This window comes from Phocoena sinus, chromosome 7 (genome assembly GCF_008692025.1).
Source record: "Phocoena sinus isolate mPhoSin1 chromosome 7, mPhoSin1.pri, whole genome shotgun sequence".
NCBI classification, from domain to species: domain Eukaryota; kingdom Metazoa; phylum Chordata; class Mammalia; order Artiodactyla; family Phocoenidae; genus Phocoena; species Phocoena sinus.
Genome location: NC_045769.1, coordinates 73,402,743 through 73,427,545, shown reverse-complemented (window position 1 = coordinate 73,427,545; position 24,803 = coordinate 73,402,743). Strand labels below are relative to the sequence as shown.

General features: G+C 44.8%; 1 protein-coding gene across 7 annotated transcripts in view; it reads left to right on the top strand.

Annotated features, from left to right (window-relative positions):
* The window catches only part of TANC1 (tetratricopeptide repeat, ankyrin repeat and coiled-coil containing 1), a 235,264-nt gene that overhangs the window by 117,615 nt on the left and 92,846 nt on the right, over positions 1-24,803 (top strand). For all 7 annotated transcript variants that reach the window (XM_032636672.1, XM_032636666.1, XM_032636671.1 and 4 more), the window contains one exon: positions 24,487-24,591. In XM_032636672.1, coding sequence (XP_032492563.1) covers positions 24,487-24,591 — 105 coding nt within the window. The remainder of the gene's footprint in view (positions 1-24,486; positions 24,592-24,803) is intronic.

The following is a 24,803-nucleotide window of genomic DNA, read 5'->3' as shown; positions in this document are numbered from 1 at the left end:
CATAACGCAGTGACTGACCGACTGTCTGGATTCCAGTTCCAGCTCTGCCATCAACTACTTATGTTATTCATCTTCTTTTGGTTTGCACATGATTCGTGTGAAGTAATTAAAATTATGTCATAAAATTCCCCTGTAAAGGAAGCCAGCTCTTGGAACTAGTGATGCAAATGCAAAGGTTTAAGAAAGCAGTAGTTCTTAGCAGAAAAGAGACAATTAGGTAAAGAAAAAAGGTCGGATTCCTGGTGGTGCCCTGCCTCAGTAATCTGTGAAGCTCCCGTGAGCTCTTCGTTGAAATGAGAAACAGTGATTCATGAAGCTGATAGAGAGTAAGTGCTCCAAAATGGTTCAGATGTGTTCACTGGGCAGTGAGAGCAAAAGTCCAATGAAAGTTGAGCAGACAGCTACTTATTGTCTGAAGCTAAGCAGGAGAACAGGGTTACAAAGTTGCTCCTTACCCGGGTAAATGAAAAAGAATGTAAGGCAGAAACGTTTGCATCAGGTTATCCTTGAGCATCCCTTACATGGCTCATAAAGGCTACATGTAGACACAGCGTCTTTGGATGGTACCACCATTTTTCTTCTGCCATTGGCAGATTGTTGAGTTTTGTTTTTTGCACCAGGTGAAGTAGATAGTTTGTACTTAGGATGGCATTGTTCCAGAAATCACGTACTTTATACACCAGAATTCCACTATGTGAAAAGCACGTAGGGGCTGAGAGTGGCTGAAGGAGAAGCAGATGTGTGTGTCTCATCCTCCAGAACCATCCCCCATCTCGTAGAACACATGTAGTTGAAAGCAAGTGAGGTAACTCTGCTCCACTGTAATGCAGGAGGGGAGTGGCATCTGAGAATGCAGGAAGTGTTATGGACACGTCTGTCTCAGGCATTTTGACGTTTCACAAGGACTGGATATTGACGGTCTTCAGTAATCAAAAGAAAATGTGCGCCTGTTGTACACATCCTGGAGTCTAGTGTTAATATTTGCCCTGGAAACTAGAGGTCTTGGCGGTGAGGCTGACAGGCTAGGAATCTCCTGTTGTGTTAATCAAAGAATGATTGTCAACTTTGAGCTCTTTAGCAAAAATTCAATAACTTTATTAAAAATAATTTACTTTTACAAAATAATTTATAACCATTTTTCCACTTCTACAGTTCCTATTAGAGCCAGATGTATTCTCTAAGATTTGAATGAGTGTGTATATGTTCTCATGTACATATTAAAATATGAGTATATGCATGCAAAAGATTTGCAGAGTCCATGATTTGTTTGTTTGGGGATGTTTTTGGAAGTTGTGAGGTTTAAGCAGATCTTGTTTGCGTTAGGTAAGCTTGAACTTCTGTACACTCCGCCTTTTACCTCGCTGCCTTCTAGATGGAGAAATTCTACCCAAGCTATGTGGCGTTGTGGGAAGCTTCTGGCCCTAAAAGACAGGCAGACCTGGGTTCAAATCCTGTTCTCAGTAGCTCTGTGTCCTTGGAAATTACTTTGCCACCTCTCTGATTCTCGGTTTTCCTCATCTGGGAATGAGAATGAACTACCTACTGTGTTGGCCTTTGAGAGGATAGAGGGAATGTGTGACGAGTGCCTGGCTCCTAAAACCCCCACAAGAAACGCTTCTGCTGCCCCTGATTCCCGAGAGCAGGTAATTCGCCCCTCTCTCCCTTTGTTGGCCTCTCTCATACTTCTTGTTTTGGCTTCAGCCTGGTTTTCTGACATGGACAGCAGGGAAAGCTCCACAGCATCAGTGCAGGGACCTGTAAAGTCTAATTGTTGATATTTGGATATGGGTTTGTTAGCTCTGGTCATGGTTTTCATCTCCTGTTGTCTGTGCTGCTCCCAACCGAATACCTTGTTTATTCTTGGTCCCATTTTAGCTCTTATTGAAAGTGATTAAAGGTCAACCTGTGAGGATGCAAGTAACCATGTTTTGGAGGAGTGTGGAAAGCAGTTCCCAAGGAAGCAAACTGGTGCTAAAGATGTTGCGGGTGAGAGTAGGGAAACCACCCAGCGTCTGTGTGTTGTCTTGAGGTGACGTTTGCTTCTGCCCGGCTGTACAGGATGCCTCGGAACGGCCACCTGAGCCCTGCGAGACTCTCAGTCAGGAAGAAGTGGTGTCACAGTCCAGGCCAAGGACTTGATGTTAAGTTTTACTGCATATTTTTCTTAAGTTTGCGGTGTTTTAATAAGCAATTGAGGAATAACAGGTCCTTTTAAGGCAGGAAAAATATGACTGTAGCTTGTTACCTGCCAATCATGTGACTGACTCACACTGTTGCTTGTAGATTTCTTCATGATTCTCAGAAAGGAAAAAGTAAAGATGTGTTGAGTCCCATGTGTTTTCCCGGAAACGAGAAAGGAATGTCCTAGCAGACTGCTTAAGAGAATCACATTTTTGATTTGCATTTGGACACCTCTTCATTATTTTTGTGGTTCATGTTCCACATTTCTTCCTTTCATACTGGCAAGTCTTAGTTCGTGTGCCCTTTAGCCTTTAAAAACAGCCCTTTTTTATGCATTAGCGCTCTTCTGAGCTCCTTCTCCCCCAGCTCTCCTGGACTTGCTGGCAGCTAAGCTGGCAAGAGATAGTTCAAGGCTTCCTTCTTAAGAGGACACTGCGGATGGATGGGACTTGGGACTTTTTTTTGGTGGTAAACTTTATTTTTCCAAATGGCTTCAGAGGCACTCTGATTTACTTCCATCTTTCCTTCACTCAGTGATTTCATGAGGTTCCATAAACATTTGTTTTAAGGGGTTTACTGAGCATCAGCTACGTGTTGGGCTCTGCTCTAGAGATGAGGTAGATGTAAAGGTAAATACATGCTCTGGCCTTAAGCTTTGGGGGCCTCCCAGTTTAGTGAGAGAGGCAATGACTTTTAAGACACTGTGGTGTCTACAAAGTGCTGTGACCACACAGAGAAGAGCAAGCATCTCTTTGGGGGAGCTGGCAACGTTCCAAGCGCAGGTGACATTGGAGGGTGCTATTCAAGCATGAGTTAGGGGTTACATGGCAGACAGGGATTGGGTTGGGTGGGAAGACTGCCCCGTAGGGGAAGAAGAACCCTGCATGAAGTCTGGACTGGCCCGCAGTGGCTCAATCTCACACAGCATTATGGGACAGGTTGCATTTGAGGACCAAGGATGGAAATACAGTGGGGCCGGGGAGGATTTGATGCTTCTGGAAGTGTTGTCTTATTCTTTTGACTGTTTTTAAAATAGAGGGATGAAATAAATAGATTTGGGTTGGGATAGTAAGTATTTATTTTGTACAGGCCATCTTGGAGTAGAGGAGACTGGTTGGGACTCTTCTGTAATGATTCAAAGGATGTATAGTAGCTGAAACCTTGGCAGTGACAGAGAAGGAGGATGGAGGGAGGTGGAGGTCCATTTGAGAAAATTTTAGGAAAAGGAGTCTGTAGGTTGTGGTGACCCATTTGTACATGAGAATTAGAGAAGGAAGAAAAGTGCAAAATGGGCCAGGGCTTGTGAGCCCGTTTCATATCACGGCACATATAGGAAATATTTGTCCAGCAGTGGGGTAAATGGACTGTCCCTTGTAGCACTGCCCCAGACTGCCCTGCAGTCCAGAGCTGGGGGATCTACATCCCAGCACATCCTGTAACAAATTCTTTGCACAGCAGTTGGGAAGCTTGCTAAGGTCTCTAGCTTGGGTTTCCAGATAGATCTGGATTCAAAAACTTTTTGCTGCACTAGTGGCTTTATTCACATTTTCCCCCTATTGTTATGGGGTCTCCAAGGGGAGTCATTATTTTCGTGTTTTAGGTAAGGCTCTGACAGGTGGAATTTCAACCCCGGTGCTGGGATTCCAAGTCATGCTGTCTTTGTACAGCCACAGGCATAGGTGCTGGTGTAATTAATTACAATGTGGAACACAGAAACAGGTTGGCCACGTGGGGTGGCGACTTTGAATATGTCTAAGCTTGGTATTCTGCAGACATCCTTGCTTGTGAAGAGCACCAGGGAATTGGAGACGCAGAGCCTGAGCTCAGATCACTGGCCTCCAGGGAGGAGGAAGGATCTCAAGACATTGGCATCTGTGGCAGATGCTGGGAAGTTCGAGTATGATGAGGAATGACAAGCATCTGTCAGCTTTTGGAAATAGGAAAACAGCGGAATCAACAAACTCTTTCTGTCAAGGGTAGATAGTAAATATTTTAGGCTTTGAGGGCCATATGGTCTGTGTTGTAACCCCTCACCTTTCACTGTAGCGCAGCTCAGCCATAGTTCATTCATGAATGGTCGTGGCCATGTTCCAGTAACATTTTATTTATAAAAACATGCAGTGGGTCAGACTTGGCCCCTAGACCATAGTTTGCCAACCTGACTTTTGCCTTAGAGGAAAGGAAGGGGAGAATGGAAACTTAGTATTTTTTCAGTGCTTACCATGTACTAGACCCTTTGTAAACATTTTTAACCCTGAGATGTAGGCACCAATCCCATTTACAGTTGCTGGAAAAACCCAAGCGTTGAGATAACTTGCCTGAAGGTTATACAGCTACTTAGGGACTGGCTGGGATTTGGACTTCAGTCTGCCTGAGTCCAAAGCCCGGGTCATCTCCACATCACTTAGTTGCCACCCAGAACAGCAGCCTTAGGTCAGATCCCTCTCAAAAGGTACACATGGCACATAAGCCATCAAGCTCTGCATTCCCACTGCTGTCCTTCACATAACATTCAGTGAAGCACTGTTGTTCTGCTTCACCTCTGTATTAGTTTGCTAGGGCTGCCATGACAAAGTACCACAAGATGGGTAGCTTAAACAACAGAAATTAATTTTGTCATAGGTCTGGAGGCTGGAAGTCCAAGATCAAAGTCCTGGCACGTTTGGTTTCTCCTGCAGCCTCTATCCTTGGCTTCCAGATGGCCACCTTCTCCCTATGTCCTCACGCGGTCTTTCCTCTGTGTCTGTGCATCCCTGGTGTCCCTTTGTCCACATTTCCTCTTGTAAGGACAGCACTCAGATTGGATTAGGGCCCACCTCAGTGGCCTCATTTTAACTCAGTCACCTCTTAAAGACCTAGTCTGCAAATATAGTCACATGCTGAGGTACTAGGATGTAGGACTTCAGCATATGAAATTTGGGGGCACATCCTTCAGCCTGTAACAACCTTCCTCCTCTATGGTGGATGTCAGGGGATTGTTGGGAAGACAGCCTAAGTCCCTTAATACAGAAGCTGAAGGAATTCTCCTGTATGTGAAGGTTTCTCTTAGTTACCATTTGAGCCTTAGATAAAAAGTTTATTTTGGAATAGTTCAAAGATAGTTTGGAGTTCCCATATATCACCACATAGCCACTTTCTTTTATCATTAACATAGTATATTAGTATGATACATTGTCACAACTAATGATCTCATACTGATACATTATTATTAACCGAAGTCTGTACTTCCTGTTTCTTTAGTTGATACCTAATATCCAGGATCTTAGTCAAGGATACCCTGTGACATTTATTTGTCATGTTTCCTTGGGCTCCACTTGGCTCTGACAGTTTCTCAGACTTCCCTTGGTTTTGATGACCTTGGCACTTCTGAGGCTACTGTTCCCATGGTTTGTAGGATGCCCCTCTTTGAGGGGTTTGTCTGATGCTTCTCACGATTAGACTTCAGTTTTGAGGACGCGGACCACAGAGGTAAAGTGCCCTTCTCATCACATCATGTTGACACTTCAACATGACGTACCACGGTTTTCGTTCACTTTGTTCACCTGGCCCAGGTAGAGGTTGCCAGGTTTCTCCAGGGTGAAGTTACTCTTTTTCTTACATCCCTCTCCATCCTCTACTCTCTGGAGGGAAGTTACTATGCACAGCCCCCCATGCAGGGTGGGGACTTGGGCTCCCCACCTTGTGGGTGGAGTATGTACATAAATTATTTGGAATTTTTCTGCCTGAGCGATTCGTGTCTTCTTCCTCACTTATCTATTTATATCAGTATAGATTCACAGGTAGGTGACATGTCAGTCTTGCGCTGTGAGACGTCTCACTCAGGCACTCGGCCCTTCTGCCCAGCACATTGCATTGCTGGCTGTCAGGCTATCAGCCTTCCCCTGGCAAATATGTCAGCATTCTGTTAAGTCCAGCCTAAAACGAGGGCAGAGTTGCTGCCTGAGCGGTTTTAATTTATCCATATAGACTGTTAACCATATGTATATTGCCTAAAACCTTAAAAAAAAACCAAAAAATTTTCTGGACGTCACTCTCCTAACTCCTAACGGGTTGCAAGCGTTATTGTCTTGGTCGTGAAGAAACACACTTCTGGATTTTGTCTGGCATTAGTGTTAAAGCAGCGCCACCGTGTGGTAAATGCAGAAGGATTGCCGTGTTCTAGAGACCCATGTCTTTTTCCTGACGGTCGTGGATATCTAGTAACTAAAGTACTTGAAGAAAAAAATGTTTTGAGTTCTTAAAAGAGAGGCTGATTTCCGACTTCGCCTTTATACATGATTGGGTTTACATAGAAAGTGAACGCTTTAAAGTTAAAATTCCCAGTAGTTATTATTATTTTTGGCACATTAACTTAACTTAAAAAATTTTTTTTTTACTTTATTTATGGCTGCTTTGGGTCTTAGTTGCGTCACGAGGGATCTTCGTTGCGGCGCACTGGCTTCTCTCTAGTTGTGGCCTGTGGGTTTTGCCTCTCTAGTTGTGGCGCGTGGGCTCCAGAGCACGTGGGCTCTGTAGTTTGCAGCATGCCGGCTCTCTCATTGAGGTGCACGGCCTCAGTAGTTGTGGCACAGGGACTTAGTTGCCCCAGGGCGTGTGGGATCTCCGTTCCCCCAGCAGGGATCGAACCCGCGTCCCCTCCATTGGAAGGCAGGTTCTTTACTGCTGGACCACCAGGGAAGTCCCCATTAACTTGTAATGCGTATCTTAAGGTAAGCTTTTTTTCTGATTATTCAAAATTGTTTAATAGCTGAGGTATAAAAGTGCAACAGGTTGAAACTCTGAACTTCTGGAGCTTTTATCTTTGGGTGTACACAGGTTGGGGACTTATTTTGTTTCATTCTTCTTTGGCCAGATGTTTTAAGAAGTTTAAGGCTGTGTGGACATTGGCCAGGGAACCTGCAAGTGCCCACCATGATGTGTGGGAACGGGGGGCCAGGTGGGGATTAGCAGCCCTCTGCCTCCTGCAATGCTTACATCCATAGGAGGAGTTTTCAGAGCGGGAGAGGTGGGGAAGTTGGTGGGATAGTTTAATATGGCCTGCGGTTGACCTGGGTGGGGGGGTTAGGGAGTGCTAAGCTGGAGACTAGTGTGACAGCCCGTTAGAGTTGGTTCTAAAGAAAATCAAGAAGCACTCACTCTTTTTGTTGTAATAAATCAGTGTGTCATCAGGAATTCCAAATTTTTTTTAAAATTTTAATTTATTTTCTTTATTTTTGGCAGAGTTATTGTGCGTGGGCTTTCTCTAGTTGCAGCGAGCGGGGGCTACTCTTCGTTGTGGTGCACGGGCTTCTCATTGCCATGGCCTCTCTTGCTGTGGAGCACGGGCTCTAAGCGTGCAGGCTTCATTAGTTGTGACTCGCGGGCTCTAGAGCGCAGGCTCAGCAGTTGTGGCGCACGGGCTCATTTGCTCTGCAGCATGTGGGATCTTCCCCGGCCAGGGCTCGAACCCGGTCCCTTGCATTGGCAGGTGGATTCTTAACCACTGCGCCACCAGGGAAGCCCAGGAATTCCAAATTTAATGTTAATCTTGATCAGCTTTTGAGAGTGAGGTAAAATTGTTGCTTTTGAGGAGAGGGATGGCTATTCACTGGAAAGACCATGAGAGAAGTTTCTTAAAAAAAATGGTAATATTTTAAAACTTGATCTAGATTGCTTTACATAGATATATACATATGTAAACATTTATCGAGCTGGACATTTACGATCTGTGTGTTTTAATAAATAAAGTGTATTAACATCCATTATTTAGCTAAAAAAAAATTGTTTTTGCTTTGATGGATAAGAAAAGTTCATAAAGAACTTGAACTGCAACTCAGTTAATGTGGCAGCCCTTCCCTCTGCTGTGTCCTAAACCCAAGACACTAGTAGAAAGCTGAACATTGGAGCTGAGAGGGCTGTAACTGTCTCAGTCATTACAGGGGGTGGCAGCTGTGTCGGGAGGAGATGAGCTCTGCCTGTGGCTCGTCATCTGTCTCCTTGTCAGTGATGTCATGGGTTACCTATGTCATCTGTGAGTGCAATTTGTCCTGTTCAACCTCGAAAGAGATAACAGCTAAGCCCCCAAATATCACTTAGCTGCTGCCCTCTTAGGTTCCCGATGTTTTCAAGAGGTATTTCAGATAATGGAAACCACATGCGTTCAAGTGTGAGCTCCTCACCACAGAGGTCAGAGAAGGACGTTTGCCTCAAGCTCACACACCCGGCCTGTCACGGCTCTCTGGGACTATTAGAGGCCACTCGTGTGTGGCCCGACACACCAGCCTCTGACCGTGCATAGCGAGATTGCAGGCTGCCCCTGACCTGAGAGCGTCTCAGAGCAGAGTGCCTCCTCTGTACAGATGCCAGGAATGTGGAGGAGTTCGTTGGGGTTGCTGACAAGTACACAGCGATGACAGTGAGGACTGCAGTAGCACATGGAAGGTTCTAGAATGTGGCTGGGGGGCCAGAAATGAATGATGGCTAGCTTTGTTGGCCAGCTGGGGGCTGTAGGTGACTTGTGGTTGACTTGGAGTTAAGGGATTTTTTTTTTCTCCTTCCTCCCTCCCTCCCTCCTTCTTTCCTTCCGTCTTGAATTCCTTCCAGTGAGCATTTTGAAAGTGAGAGACTGACTTTAACAATGGTCTCTCCAGTGTATAAAACGAGGCTTTCGATGTCTGAGAGCAGCATTTTGTGTACAGATGATAAGTTTCAAATTACTGTTCATTGTATCATAGTTAATTTTAAACGTGGCTTTCCATGGCCTTTAAATTCAACGTTACAAACCTTATGTTTATAGTCTAATTTAAAACCGTACATTTAAAACAGCTCATATAACTCAATATCAAAAAAACAATCAACCCAAGAAAATGGGCAGAAGACCTGAATAGATATTTTTCCAAAGAAGACACACCGATGGCCAACAGGCACATGAAAAGATGCTCAACGTCGCTAATTATTAGAGAAATGCCAATCAAAACTACAATGAGGTATCATCTCACACCTGTCGGAATGGCTACGGTCAAAAAGTCTACAAATAATAAATGCTGGAGAAGTTGTGGAGAAAAGGGAACCCTCGTAAACTGTTGGTGGGAATGTAAATTGGTGCAGCCACTATGGAGAACAGTACGAAGGTTCCTTAAAAAGCTTAGAACCATATGGTCCGGCAGTTCCACTCTTGGGCATATATATCTGGAAAAAGCAAAAACTCCAATTTGAAAAGATGCATGCACCCTAACGTTCATAGCAGAACTATTTACAATAGCCAAGACATGGAAACAACCCAGGTGTCCATTAAGAGACGATTGGCTTAAGAAGATGTGAGATACATAGATAAGCAAGAAGGATTTATTGTATAGCACAGGGAACTATATTCAATATCTTGTAATAACCTGTAATGGAATATAATCTGCAAAAAACCTGAATTACTGTGCTGTACACCTGAAACTAGCACAATATTATAAATTGAAGTATAAATACTTCAATTTAAAAGTAATAAAAATAAGAAATATATTGAAGTAAATTTTACTTAAAGCTGAAAATTACCCATTTCAAATAGGAATCATAAAGTTAATCAGTTAGATACTCTGATATGCCACATTTTAAAAACGTTAAAAATTCTTTACTACACATACTCCCTGATTATGCCCAGTGGTGCAAACTTAATCTTAACCGTAACACAGTTGTTTTTATACTTTGGGTTTGACTTCTTTTTTCTTCAGCTCTTCGTTTAATTCTCAACCTTGCTCAGATTGCAGGACAACCAATATTGATCAACGGAGGCAAGGTGAGGTTGGGGCCAGTAACTCATGATCTCAGTATGCCACAGTATTAGGGTTAAGTTTAGCTTCAAGAAAAAAAAACTCAAATACGTAATCGCTTAAACAAGATAAAAATGTGTCTCTCTCTCTCTAGTTAGTGGTCCAGAGGTATGTGGCTCGGAGCCTTGGTGAGTTCAAGGTGTCGTCAGGGAACCTAGCTTGGTGCTCATCATTGGTGTTAGTTTCCTGGGGCTACCACAAACTTGGTGGCTTAAAACAACAGAAATTTATTCTCTCACACTTCTGGAGGCCGAAAGTCAGAAATCAAGGTATCAGCAGAATTGCATCCCCTGTGGAGACTAGGGAGAAGCGGTTCCTTGCCTCTTCTAGCTTCTGATGGCTCTAAGTATTCCTTGGTTTGTGGCTGCATCATTCCATTCTCTGTCTCACATGGCCTTCTCTGTGTGTGATGGTCTGATCCCCCTCTGCCTTTCTTTTTTTTTTTTTGTGGTACATGGGCCTCTCACTGTTGTGGCCTCTCCTGCTGCAGAGCACAGGCTCCGGACGCGCAGGCTCAGCGGCCATGGCTCACGGGCCCAGCCTCTCCGCGGCATGTGGGATCCTCCCGGACCGGGGCACGAACCCGTGTCCCCTGCATCGGCAGGCGGACTCTCAACCACTGCGCCACCAGGGAAGCCCTGCCTTTCTTTTATAAGGAGACTTGTGATGATTATTGTGATGGCATTTGGGGCCTACCTGGATAACCCAGAATGATGCTTTCATCTCAGAAATCCTTAACCGCAGCCACATGGACCACTTTTCCAAATGAAGTAATGTGTACAGGTTCTAGGGATTGGGTCCTGGACATACCTTTGGGAGCTGTTATCAGCCTACATTCCCTCTCACCACAAGGTCACCTCAGTGTCCGGTAGGAGTGTTGAGTAGCACCTGGTATGTCAGCGTTTCTGCCAGAAAGGGGCCTCTCCCAGCTGGGTTGGCTCCCTTTAGACAGTCCTTCTTGAAATCCCACCCAACACTCACTTTCCTCTCAGTGGTTGCCGAGAAGGCTAGAAAATGCAGCCTTTTATTCATTTAATGTGCTGTGCTGCTAAAGTATGATTTTTCAAAAAAGCAAAAGTATGACATGTAAATATAAAAAGGTCCTGTGTCAACAGTTTTATTTAGCTCATTCATTAAGGCAGGAACAAGCAAGACATTAAGACCAGTTTAAATGAGAATTTGGATTACAGGGATTTATAGTCTCTGCCAGACAAAATTCATATGCATTGCTATCAGTTTTTTTTTGCAATTCGCAGAGCTGTAAAGTAGTTCAGTTGATAGGAAGTCAATCAAGAAGAGTCCACACCTATGGAATGAGAGAGCCCTGGAGAGTCTGCTTTACATAAACAACCCCCAGCACCCCACTGAAGGGATATCCTGTGATCTCTCATTTCTTTCCAGGTATTGGGTACTTTTAAAACAGTGACCAGTTAAAAACCAGGGCTGTCTTATCAAGGTGCAAGGGGATGACAGATGCTGGGGCTGGCCTCTGGTTGGTTCTGCGTCTCGGTGGGTCAGAGATGTTTACCCGGGATAGAAGTTGCGTGCAGTTAGAGTCACTCCGCAGCACAGAAAGACACCCTCAGTCAGGCCCACTCTTTTTTAATTTTTTTCGATTTACATAGAACAGAATTATTTTTGCTCTATGAGCTTTGGCAAATACATGGAGTTGTGTAAGCACCACCACAATCAAGCACAGAACCGTTCCCTCTCCTGCCCCTTTGTAGTCAACCCCTACTCCCTGGCAACCACTGATACGTTCTCCAAGACTGTAGTTTGCCTTTTCCAGAATGTCATCTAAATAGAAGCATACATTATACAGCCTTTTGAATGTGGCTTCTTTCACTAAGCATAATACATTTGAAATTCATCCATGTCGTAGTGGCTGTCAATACCTCTTTTTTTTTCCCCAACATATTTTTCTTATTGAAGTATAGTTGATTTACAACGTTGTGTCTTACCGCTTTACTTTTTATTGCTGAGTAGTATTTATTGTGTGGACATACTGTCGTTTATCCATTCACTAGTTGAAGGACATTTGAATAGCTTTCAGGGTTTTTTTTGGTGATTATGAGTAAATGTGTATGCATGTATTGCTATAAATACGTTCATACAGGTTTTTGAGTAAATTTATATTTTCATTTCTCTTGAGTCAATGCGTAGTTGTGGAATTGCTTGGTGATATGTTAAATGTATTAATTTAATTTTATATGAAAATGCCAACTGTTTTCCAAAGTGGTTGTACCATTTTGCATTCCCACCAGCAGTGTAGGAGAGTTCCTATTGATCTGCATCCTCACGAGCAGTTTTTTTTTTTTTTTTTTTTTGCGGTACGCGGGCCTCTCACTGTTGTGGCCTCTCCCGTTGTGGAGCACAGGCTCCGGACACGCAGGCTCAGTGGCCATGGCTCACGGGCCCAGCCGCTCCGCGGCATGTGGGATCCTCCTGGACCGGGGCACGAACCTGTGTCCCCTGCATCGGCAGGCGGACTCTCAACCACTGCGCCACCAGGGAAGCCCATCACAAGCAGTTTTTAATCATCAAAAAAAAATTTTTTTTTAAATTTTAGCCATTCTACTAGGTGTGTAGTGGTAGCTCATTGTCCTAACTGGATCTTAATGGTCTCAGTGCAAGCTAGTCAGGTTGTAACTAACATCCAAGGATAATCTTTTAACCTAATCTAATTAAGCTCATAAAGTCTCCTCCTATCCAGGGTAACCATTAGAGATATTTCTCTGTATAAACTGTTGGATCCTGCATCTCTCTCACCTTTCCTTGCCCTTGATCTTGGCACCCTGAGCATAGGTAGAAGGATTAACTTTACACAGGATGACTGCCTTTGCAAGTGTGTGTGAGGAAGGAGCTGAGGAGAGTTTCAGGTGTTTCCTTCTGTTGCCGTTATCTTTGTGACATAGGACCCGAGGGTTCCTGCAGAGCGGGAAGGGTGGGGTGTATGTGTGCACCAGAGCTTTGTTTGAAGAGGATGGGCAAGTCTGGACCTGGGCCCTGAGGAGGATGGATTGCTGCTGCGTGAGACACGACTGCTCTTCTCCTGCCCTCTCCAGGGTGGTTTAGGAGCGTCATGGAGCACCTGCCAAAAGGTGAGACCTCTGGATAGACTGGAACTCATGCTCTTTCCTCCCACCCCGTCCCTTCCCCCACAGATCTCCTGCCCTTGGCAAAAAGAATGAATGAGGGTTAGAACAGGATTCCGCAGTAGCCACTGTACTGAATGAATATTTGAAAAAATAACCCCGAATCATAAAAGTTATTAGTTTATAGCAAATACGTATAATTTATTCAAAAAGCAGAAAGGAACTTTTTCTTGTCAAAATTAACCTTTGTGGCACTTTGTGGAAGCCAACAGAAGAGGCGTGGCTTTCTTCCTTCAGCTGCTTCATCCTCAGGCCCAGTTCAGGTCCCGCCTCTTCCCTCTGCTGTTTTCCCCAGTCACTTAACACTGTCCGCTAGGCAGCTCTTTCTGTCTGATCTTCTAATTCGATTGGAAGCTGCCTCAGGGCATAGACACGGTCCTGTATTGCTAACCTCTGTGGTGGATTTCAAGCATGAGTGTCAGAATCATCCCGGTGCTCTGGGGTGGGGCTGAGAATTTGCATTTCTAACAAGATCCCAGGTGATGCTGTTGCTGCCGGTCCAGGGATCACACTTTGAACCCTCAGGGAAAGAAAGTTCTCCAGGGCCCTGCCTCCCTGTTTCTGGGGTCTTTACTTCATCAGGCAGCACAGGGCTCATCTCCTGCTAAATATCAGGAGAACTCCTTCCCCCTTATGGGCTCCTTCCCTAGTTCCTTAGAGAAACTGAAATGATTCCAGGAAGGACTCCGATCTTTCTTCCAGGGACATCTTAGAACCAAAGTTTGTGGTTATTCATTTATTTGTGATGATTTGGTTAGTGCTTCTTACTTGCAAAACAAAACCAACTTCAGGTATTAGATTCTTTATGGTAAATTATAACTACTACCAGTAGTTACAAGACATGAGGGCTAGAGTTTTCCTCCCTGTAAACTCACTCAGGTATGAATGAAAACAAGGGTCAGATGGCATTCTGCCCATATAGAGGTTTATTAGCAGGCTGGCGCAATGCAGTCATATCGCCTGTTTCATATGCCTGGTAAAGTTCCAGCTCTGTCCTTTCAGAAGGGTCGCTGCCCTGATGGCACCTCGCACTCAATGTTTACCTGTAGCAAGTATGGCAGCATTTCGTGGACAACATGTTAGTTTTCTACTGTTGCCCTAAGAAATTAACTACAAATATATCAGCTTAAAACAAATTGATTATATTAGAGTTTTGTGAGTTGGAAGTCCTGGCACAGTGGGTTCTCTGCTCTGGGTTTCACGAGGCCCAGCTTATGATGTTGCTGGGACTGCATTCCTTTCTGGGGCTCAGGGGATGAAATATTCCCCAACTCATTTGGGCTGGCTGAGTTCAGTGCCACATGACTGTAGGACTGAGGTCCTCATTTCCTTGCTGGCTCTTGGCTAGGTGTCTTTCTCAACTTCTAGAGGCTGGCTGCATTCCTTTGCATGTGGCCCCCTTCCTCCCGTCTTCAAAACGAGCAACATGCCAAGTCCAGAAGGGCTGAATCCTTCTCAGACTTTGGGTCCCACTGCCTTCTGTCTCATTTCACCTCATACTCTTAACTCAGATTGCACTGACTTGCTACCCTTCTCTCCTTACACAAGGCCCCAGGCCCTTGTAAAAAGGTTTCTGGAAGTTCTGAAAGCCCCCCAGGGGACACATCACATGCATTCATGAGATGAAGACTGACTTCAGTCTTCCTCTTCTGCTTTTAGGGGTTCATGTGATTACATGGGGCCCACTCAGTAATCCAGAATGATCGCTCTAGTTGAAGGTCAGCTGGTTAGTAACCTTAATTCTTTTTTTTAAAATTTATTTTATTTATTTTTATTTTTGGCCGTGTTGGGTCTTCGTTGCTGCGCACAGGCTTTCTCTAGTTGCAGTGAGCGGGGGCTACTCTTCGTTGCGGTGCGCAGGCTCATTGTGGTGGCTTCTCTTGTGGGGCACGGGCTCTAGGTGTGTGGGCTTCAGTAGTTGCAGCACTTTGGGCTCAGTAGTTGTGACTTGCAAGCCCTGGAGCGCAGGCTCAGTAGTTGTGGCGGACAGGTTTACTTGCTCCGCGGCATGTGGGATCTCCCGGACCAGGGCTCGAACCCGTGTCCCCTGCATTGACAGGCGGATTCTTAACCACTGCGCCATGAGGGAAGCCCAGTAACCTTAATTCTTAATCCCACCTGCAGATCCCCTTCACAGTAGTACCTGGATTGTGTTTGATTCAATAATCAGGGCCTGGGAATCTTGGAGTGACATCTTTGGAGTTCTCCCTACCACAGACAGAACTTCAGTTATCCTGACATTTTTGAATCAGAGGCCAAATAATTCCCTGGAATCAGCAGCTGGACCTCCAGCCACTTACTTATCAAGCCTAGGGCACATCTGTGAGGGCCAGCTAGATTTTTATCTGCCTGGGTCATACCTGGGCCAGGGTGCTTCTGTGATATTTCTAGTCTATCCTCTTTCCTCAAATACCATGAATTCACCGCTGAAAAGAGATTTCCAGCAACCATAATACTAAATAACAAGTCAGTAATTTAACCTGTGTGATATTCCATTTCTAACCTCCAGGGTGCTAATTAGCGTGACGGTGGTGCTGGTTGCTGATAAGGATGGCTAGCTGACCAACTTGGACTTGTGGTGGCCTTAGCTGTTGTGTGTGGCCTTCTGATTAAAGGCTAGTTAACTATTTCAGGAGCCTGTATTCCAGATTAAGACAAGTAATTGCCCTCAGGCAGGAGATTAAAGGCAACTGGACAGACACACATTTATATCGCACTGTTTATGTTGAAGTGTTTTGAAATAAAATTCAGACGATGTGATAAAGACTCTTGTCCCCTCAACTGCGAGCTTCAGGGAAGTGCCGTCACATTCTTGTTGTCACCCTGTGCCTGGCACTCAGTGGATGTGCAACAGATACTTGTTGAGTAAATAAATAAGGTGAATGAATGCATTTCCATGCTGTAATACATGAAAACTTAGATAAAGTATAGGAACAGCATGGCAGACAGAGTGCATTGGGAGAAAGTGGAAACATTGCTCAGGGTACTTTGAACTGAGAATTTATTGTATTCATGGTGCTGTAAACATGCACACTGCAAGCTGAGACTTGCAAAACTTTGCCGACATTTATTTTAATGATGCTTTATTGAAAGGGGGATCGCTCCATTTTGACAGACTATTTTCCTACTAGATTTAAGTGCCTCAGTGGCAGTGCACGTTTACATTGCATGGCGCCTGTGCATCACATGAGTAAGTAAAGGCTGTCCACCCTTCTCAATGCACTCTTACCAAAAATAAGGTATTCAAAATAAAAAAGGAGCCTTAATGAGAGTAATGTCAGGTAACTTTCGTATTTCGTTACCCATTTTTTCCCTCTTGCCTTCTGCTTTTTTTCTTCCCTAGAATTAACAGTCTGAATTTCCCCAGACCTCACCTGTCTTTGGGTAATGAGGTTCCAGGAGTAATAACTCAGATTACACTGACTTGTTGCCCACCTCTCTTCACACAAGGTCCCAGGCCCTTGTAAACGTGTTTCTGGAAGTTTTGGGAAGCTCCCCAGGGGCACGTCATGTGTTCACGACCAGGGATGCTCTGGCCGCTGGGGCAGCTGGTGCTTCTCTCCCAGAGCCCTGCCCCGCATCAGCTCCCGGTACCCAGGTGTCATTCCCTGGAGCTGAGTCAAGTAGCATTTCAGGGTTTTGTTTACAGCCTCTCTGCTGCTTCTTGTAGGAGAAATCCAAGTGATGGATGGCACACTGTGCTTGAAATTGCCCTCCCCTTGGGCTGAGGCTTTCTGACTGAGTCAGTTCATCATTTGGCTTCTTCTTCCTCAAAGTGAATCTTCCCAAGAGGCTCTCACCCCCCATAGATAGGCTTGTGGGCAGTCCTGGCAGTTCACCTGCCCAGCCTCACCACGGCGTGGGACAAAGTGGTCAGAGGCAAGGCTAGGTTCCCTCCATCCCATAAACTTAGGCTAAGTCTTCCCCTTTCTCAGTCCCAAAGTGCATGTCTCTCCCTCCCCCAACAATGCTTGCTTTTGGGTGTAGGGGAGAGAGAAGGGCCAGACTTTGGGAGCTCTGTGCAGGTATTGTGCTCTTTAAAAATCCAAGACTTTGATCTGATAGTTTACCATTTCTTACTGACTATTTAATGACGTTTGCCCTAGTGATAAAGGTACCCCCACCCTCCCCGCCCCCGCAAAGGAATCCTCTTCCTCATCCTTTTTATTTTTCTCATCTTGTTGTGAACATTTCCCAGTGTGAGATGAAAACTCAGACCAGATACAATCAACAGGAACCTTTACTGTGAAAGTTCAAGATGGTAAAAAAAAAAAAAAAAAAAAAATTCTCTAAAATGATTGATAACACAGGAGGTCACTTTTCATAGTCTTCAGATGTGAAAAATGTAACATCTGCCTTAAATGCAGTAAGTAGCCTCAGGTGTTCTGTGTCCCAAATTTTGCTTTCATATATATATATATATATATATATATATATAATTATTTTTAACTGAAACACTCAGAAATGAAAAGTAACCCCTGCCCTTCTCTCTCTCTCACTGCCTAGAGATAAAGCCCAGTTTGGTTTATTTCTGCCATTCCTTTTTAAAAAAATATTCCTTATATGGTCGTTTCTAAGCAGCAAAATAGTCAGCTGTGTGATTAAAATGTCAAAAGGAGTAGGAAAGCTGGCCACTGGGAAAAGCGTATTTGGAGATTTACATAAAGGCAGGAAAGGCACCAGGGAGAAGGCTGAGCTCCAGGTTGGAGACCGATTTGATTGATGGAGGTTGCCCCTCCCCCACCTCCAGCTGACACAAGCCCTTCTGTACAGTGCAAGGAGCTTGCAGGAGCTCTTCTGTGCCGGCTGCCTACTGGGTACCTCTGTAACCTCTTTGGGGGCACACTGTATGTTTCTCTTCATCTTGAGAGCCCCCTTCCCCTGTCACAGAGTAGAGAATGGTGGGCAGAGGAGGTGGGGAATCGGGATGAAGAAAGGGATCCAGAGTATGAACTGAGTGTAATTTATGGTCAAGAACAATCCCCGTTTATCTTGAACCTTGTAAACTGGGCAAGTTGGTGCCCCATCCACAGCCCTAGACCCTGCTCAGACCCTGCCAGAAGGGTGGTCTTCCTTAGAGGTCCCGCCTGTGGTGACCTGTGCTCTGCATACTTGATACCTTTGCTACCAAAGTATGGCCCATGGTCCTGACTATACCTGATAAGTGCATCAAAGTCTGCATCTTGACAAGGCCCCCATGGCATCCTCATGCCCAGTTAAGCTTGAAAAGTGCTTTATACCAGTGTCTTGGGTCCCCAGGAGTGACTGGGTGGCAAGGCCGGTGGGACAAGGAAGCATATTGGCTTCTGGATGAGCCCGTTTTCAAGCTAATACCTGACAGTCTTGGTTTTTTTTTTTTTAAGTTTATTAATTAATTTATTTATTTTTGGCTGCGTTGGGACTTTGTTGCTGCCTGCAGGCTTTTCTCTAGTTGCGTAGAGCGGGGGCTACTCTTCATTGAGGTGCGCGGGCTTCTCATGGCGGTGGCTTCTCTTGTTGCGGAACACGGGCTCTAGGCGCGCAGGCTTCAGTAGTTGTGGCTCACGGGCTTAGTTGCTCCGCGGCATGTGGGATCTTCCCGGCCCAGGGCTCGAACCCGTGTCCCCTGCATCGGCAGGTGGATTCTTAACCACTGCACCAGCAGGGAAGCCCCAGTCTTGGTTTTAAGAGCCTCTTGCCTTAAACAGTTAGGAGCCCGCATACCCTGCTTTCTGGGTAATTATTATTGTAGTATTGGATTCTGGTTAATTTGGGGGGATTAACCTGAGGGTGCTTGGTTTACATAAAGAGGGGAAGTTATTTGAGGTAATTTATTCTTGGGAATCTTGAGCTTTTCATTGTAAACAAAAAGCTGTGTGTAGAAAGGTGCTGGGCAGTAGTTTCCCCTGAGTAAGGGTGGTGTTAGGGGGATGGATTTTTCAGTTTTGATCTCTGTTGATAAAGAATTTGGCCACTGCATTTAGAAGGAGTTTTTCATTTCAGTGGCACAGAACTCAGTGTCATTGTGGTTTAATAGTTTAGTGTAAGATCAGTGATTACAATGGGTCTTAAGTGGTGTGGCCTCGGTTGTCTGGTCAGCTGATCACCTCACTAGACCCTGAAGGCCCTTGTTATAGGGCCCCCTATGTAGTAGAAACAGTAGCTCTTCTCTTTCTGGAGGGTGTACCTCCTATTAACCCTGATTCCTCAGGGTTTCCGTTTTAACCTGTTATTGTTGTTTTCTTTTAGGGTAGGGTCTTTCCTTGAGTGATAATTTTAGTTTGTAAGTGAGTACAAGGTACTAAAAAGCTGATTGAAAGGTAGGGTTGGGGTGTGTGTGTGTGTGTGTGTGTGTGTAGGGCAGGCTTTACGGTAGCGTGATTGGTCAGGGATCCACCATTTCTTTGAGGGCTTGTCCCCAACTGTTTCTCGTCCCAGGGAGGAATCCTCTAATCTCTTCCTGCTTGGTGTGCAAGCTTGCTGTATGCATTCTCACAGCTGGGGCAGGGGGTGTGGAGAGATGCATCTGGGGCCCACCAGTCCACATGGAGAATTTTTCTTAAGCCCAGTGTTATAGTGTAGCACTCAAGAATTTAGCTGTTGAATCTCCACGGTCTTGGAATTCAGCCTTTCCAGGGGAAGAGCTCTGCTTCCAGGATGAAGGAGGGAATGCTTCCTGGTTTGGGAAGGGGTTCTATGGGTCTTACTCTCCCTTCAATAGATTTCCAACCCATGGTCCTGCGTTCAGCCCTGCCGCACCCCTGCCTTCAGAGGTGTCTGCTGTCTGGGAGGCTGAGCCCTTCCTCCCCCGACCCCCAGCCCTAACCTCTTCTGCTGTGTGTCATCCATGCTCCTCGGCAGTCTGTTTCCACTTTCAGAAGTTTGGTTTCTTGCCTGTGGTTGTCTTCTTTTCCCACTGGTCTCTCCTAAATCCCTTTACTGCAGCTTTAATGGTGTTTTGAAAGGGAGTGAGGGCAAATGAGCGTTCATCTGCTGTGTTTAATGGAAAGTGCCCAAAGAGTCTCTAACGAGCGATTGAGGGGGAAAGAAGAAAACCTCTGTAGTTACAAATTTATCTGGTTTTACAGCATTTGAGGTTCAGCTGTTTGTGAAAAGCAATTTAAATAAAAGGATCATGTTGGAGAGCAGTGGTTTATATTCACTTCATAATATTTCAACTCTTAGTAAAAGGGGAGATCAGAGACAAGTGGGCATGAATAAAAGATTTGCTGAGGGCTTCCCTGGTGGCGCAGTGGTTGAGAGTCTGCCTGCCGATGCAGGGGACACGGGTTCGTGCCCCGGTCCAGGAAGATCCCACATGCCGCGGAGCGGCTGGTCCTGTGAGCCATGGCCGCTGAGCCTGTGCGTCCAGAACCTGTGCTCCGCAACGGGAGAGGCCACAGCAGTGAGAGGCCCGCGTACCACAAAAAAAACAAAAACAAAAACAAAAAAAAAAAAAAAAAAAGATTTGCTGAATGTATAGCCAAGACCTGTGGATTTGGTGTTGGAAGGTTCCACTGCCCTGGCCTTTTCCAGGATTGCCTGTTTAATCTAGATTTCCTAGTTGGATAAGTGCTGAATGGTGATTCAGTACATGGGCTTCAAACCTGCACAGACCACGAAACCATTTGAATTCCTGCTTTGCCATGTGTGGGCCATGAGCAAATTGTTGCACTGATTTGAGCCTCAGCTTCCTGACCTAAAAATGGGGGAGATAGTGCTTCTCTCCCAAAGTTATTAGGATCGAATGACTTAATATATGTAAGTGCTTAGCCTTGTGTGGTCAGTGAATACAGTTGTATTTACTTCGTTACATTCTAGGTCTCCTTTTGTCTCCAGCCTCACAGGTCGCTATGCCAGGCACTGTGCCAAGTATGGGAACCTGAGAGACCTGCCCTCTGCTTTCAGGATTTTCCCCTTAGAGCTGAACTCTCCCTCATTCATCGTTTAGCTCTGGGATGTACTGAGGTCCGAACTGGAGAGGGAGGGAGACCGTATTTGAACCTAGGTCTGCCCAGGTCTAGAGGCTCCACTCTTTTTGTTTTTAAATTAATTTTTATTGGAGTATAGTTGTATACAACATTGTATAGTTACAATGTTGTGTTAGTTTCTTCTGTATGTGCAGCAAAGTGAGTCAGTTATACATACACATATATCCACTCTTTCTTAGATTCTTTTCCCATATGGGTCATTACAGAGCACTGAGTGGAGTTCCCTGTGCTATACTGTAGGTTCTTATTATCTGTTTTATGTATAGTAGTGTGTGTATGTCAATCCCAATCTCCCAATTTATCCCTCGCCCCCTTACCTCTTGGTAACCACAAGTTTGTTTTCTACATCTGTGACTCTATTTCTGTTTTGTAAATAAGTTCATTTGTACCATTTTTTAGATTCCACATATAAGCAATATTGTGATATTTGTCTTTTTCTGTCTGACTTCACTCAGTATGACAATCTCTAGGTCCATCCATGTGGACCATGTAATGCATGGCATCCAGGGCATCCATGTATGCAAATGGCATTAGTTCTTTTTTATGGCTGAGTAATATTCCATTGTGTGTATGTACCACATCTTCTTTATCCATTCTAGAGGCTCTGCTCTTAACACCGTCTCCTTAGTGTTGAGTATTTTGTTTACAGTGAGGGGTTGGCCTCAGTAGAACACAGTTACAGACAAACAGATGGGCATAGATGCTCTCTGAAGGCTCTGGGTGACGTTGAGGTTCACATTCTAACCATTCCTAACAACAGCTGTACATCCATGTGAAATAGCCCACATTTGAAGAGAGTGCTTATCGTTAGAGAACATCTTTGAAGGATGTGTGGTGTAGGTAGATTGGCTGGAAGTAGATCTATTTAGATGGGTTATTACTCCACCCTGAGGAGTTAAGGTGAACAGAATCTTACAGGTACTTCATGAGCGGTGCATGGTTGCTGGTTGGGGCAATGTGAATCACTGGACGATAATAATAAAAGGCTTTATTAGCTCCCTTGAGTTCTTTAAATGGAGGAGAGCAGATGATGAGAAAAAGGTGCCCTTGATCTCTTTTACCATAGGGAGTAGGTTGGGAACCAAGAGTGTGGAACGGTTCTCGTATTTGTCCATTTCTGCCTGCCCTGTTCAGGCTCTTCTTCCAAGTTGCTGTCTCCTTCACAGCAAATATCTTTGTTTCCCCTCGCCCCCCCAGTCTTTCCCTTCATGCATATTTATATATGGACAAGTGTGTATTTTTGATGAAATCTGAAGTGTATTTTGTGTACTGTTGTATAGCTTACATTTTCCACTTAATTTTCCTTCTCTCCACGCCCCCCCCCCCCAAACCATTCCACTTTAACCTTTCAAAACATTCCCTTTCTGACAGGGTTAAATCAATTATGAAGACAGCCATATGGTTAAATACTACATTAACCATTTTAGAACCATGATTTCTGAAGTCTGAAATAATACCCCTATCTGTCAAGCCCTATAAGCTTCTTTGATAAGGCAGCCTATTTTCAGGTGTGGTGCATTATAACTGGCTGGGAATTATTACAGCGTTTTTATAGTAGTGTAGATGCTTTTGCAGTGAACCTTTAGGTGGCAGCACTGTCACCGTAAACCACATTCTGAATAGAATTTCTCAGATGCATAACATGTTTGACACAGAAGGATAATCAGAATCCACCTGACTTACCCCTTCAGTGTGCAGTGGTGGAGCTGAGGACCTGGGAGGGGCAGGGCTGTGGCTCAGGGTTGAGCAGGAGGGAGATCTGTGAACCACTGTCTGGCACTCTGCCTCCACCCTTTCTCTTACTGATGTGAAATGTTGCCTGTCTCTGTGGCATTGTTAAAATCACACTTTAAGTATAAGACAGCCAAGGAAAATAAGAGTCAAGTGGATGATTCTGGACCAAAATGTAATGGGATGTTTGAAAGGACCAGACAGAATAGGCAGTCTTTTTTTTTTTTTTAAGCAGCTTTATTTAGATATGATTCACATACCGTACAGTTCACTCATTTGAAGTGTACCACTACAGCAGTTTTTAGTATATTCACAAGTTTTTGCAACCGTCACCACAACCTAATTTTAGACCATTTTTATCACCGCAGACCCCTTAGCCATCATCACCCCACAAGCCCGCACATCCTCCAGTCCCTGGCAACCATTCATACTTGTTTCCATAAATTTGCCTGTTCTGGACATTCCATATGAATGGAGTCATATAACATGTGGTCTTTGGGGACTGGCTCCTTTTACTTAATTTTTTACTTTATTTTTTTTTTTTGGCTGCAACGCGTGGCACGTGGGATCTCAGTTCCCTCCTGACCAGTGATCGAACCCGCGTCCCCTGCATTGGAAGCACGGAGTCTTAGCTACTGGACCGCCAGGGAAGTCCCTGGCTTCTGTTACTTATCAAAATATTTTCAGGCTTTGTCCATGTTATAGCATGAATAAGTACTTCATTTCTTTTTATTGCCCAGTAATGTTACATTGTATGAATATATCACATTTTGTTGTCAGTTGATGGACGTTTGGCTGTTATGAATAATGCTGCTACAAGCATTCATGTACAGATTTTTGTCTGAACATACATTTACATAGAAGTGGATTTGTTGGGCCGTATGATAACTCTGTATGTGTAGACTTCTGGGGAACCACCCAGCTGTTTTCCAAAGCGGCTGCGTGTGTGCTTTGCCACCAGCAACGTGTGAGGTTTCCATTCGTTCTAATTCAGAATTCCAGATTTTCTGATGATAAGTTGGGGATGAAGGGGAAGTGAGAGAGATGATTCTCAGGCTCTCTTGTGTCCCCGAATCGTATGCCGGACTGCCTGTTCTGCCTTTCCGAAGGTAGCCGTGTCAGCTACCAAGAAACCAGCCGGCTTCCCTGTCCCACACAATTGCTTTGCGTCACCAGGCTGATAAAATGCCTGCGGTCTGTGGCCACGCAGAGCATATTGATGTTATAGCCTGGCTGTTTGTAATCCTTGCCTCCTGACTTTGGAGATACCAGCAACCTGATCGTCTTGGTCCCAGTTAGAGAAAAATTCCAAATAAAAAACCCTTCGCCATGAGCCATCCAGGTCTCGACATGTCAAAATCACTTACGTGACATACACCAAAGACGGCTGTAGAGACTGCACAGCAAAAGAGCAGCTTTTGTTTTTGTCAGAGTTTATGTTCTCCAAGCTGGGCTTACAGCCCTTTCTTTGGCAGCCCAGACTGGCTGTTCTTACATCTGTACTGAAATGACTGTGTGTGTGTTCAAGGGAGGGGAAGGGGCTGGCTCTTCCTTTAGGCCTATCTGGGTCCTGGTGAGGACACACACTATACATTCTGAAGCTTTGTTTGCAGCTGGAAAAAATTAGCCACACTCAGATCTTTCTCACTGCAGGTCCCGTCAGGAAGCCCAAGTATGTGGAAAGCCCCAGAGTGCCTGGAGATACAGTCATAATCCCGTTCCGAGACGTGCCCAAGCCAACAGAGCCCAGTGGAAATGGTAAGAATATGTTTTCAATGATTTTCCCCCCTAAAGATTTTACACCATGACACTCCACTTCTGAATGAAAACTTGAGTGCCTCTTGCAGGAATGCTTTGCTGAACTGAATGTATCTGGGAGGTGGTTTTCCTTGGGCAGTTACAGAGATCTGTTTAGTTAATGTAAATTCTTGGGATTATGTACACAGTGTAGGAATAGTTGAGTGGGTGCA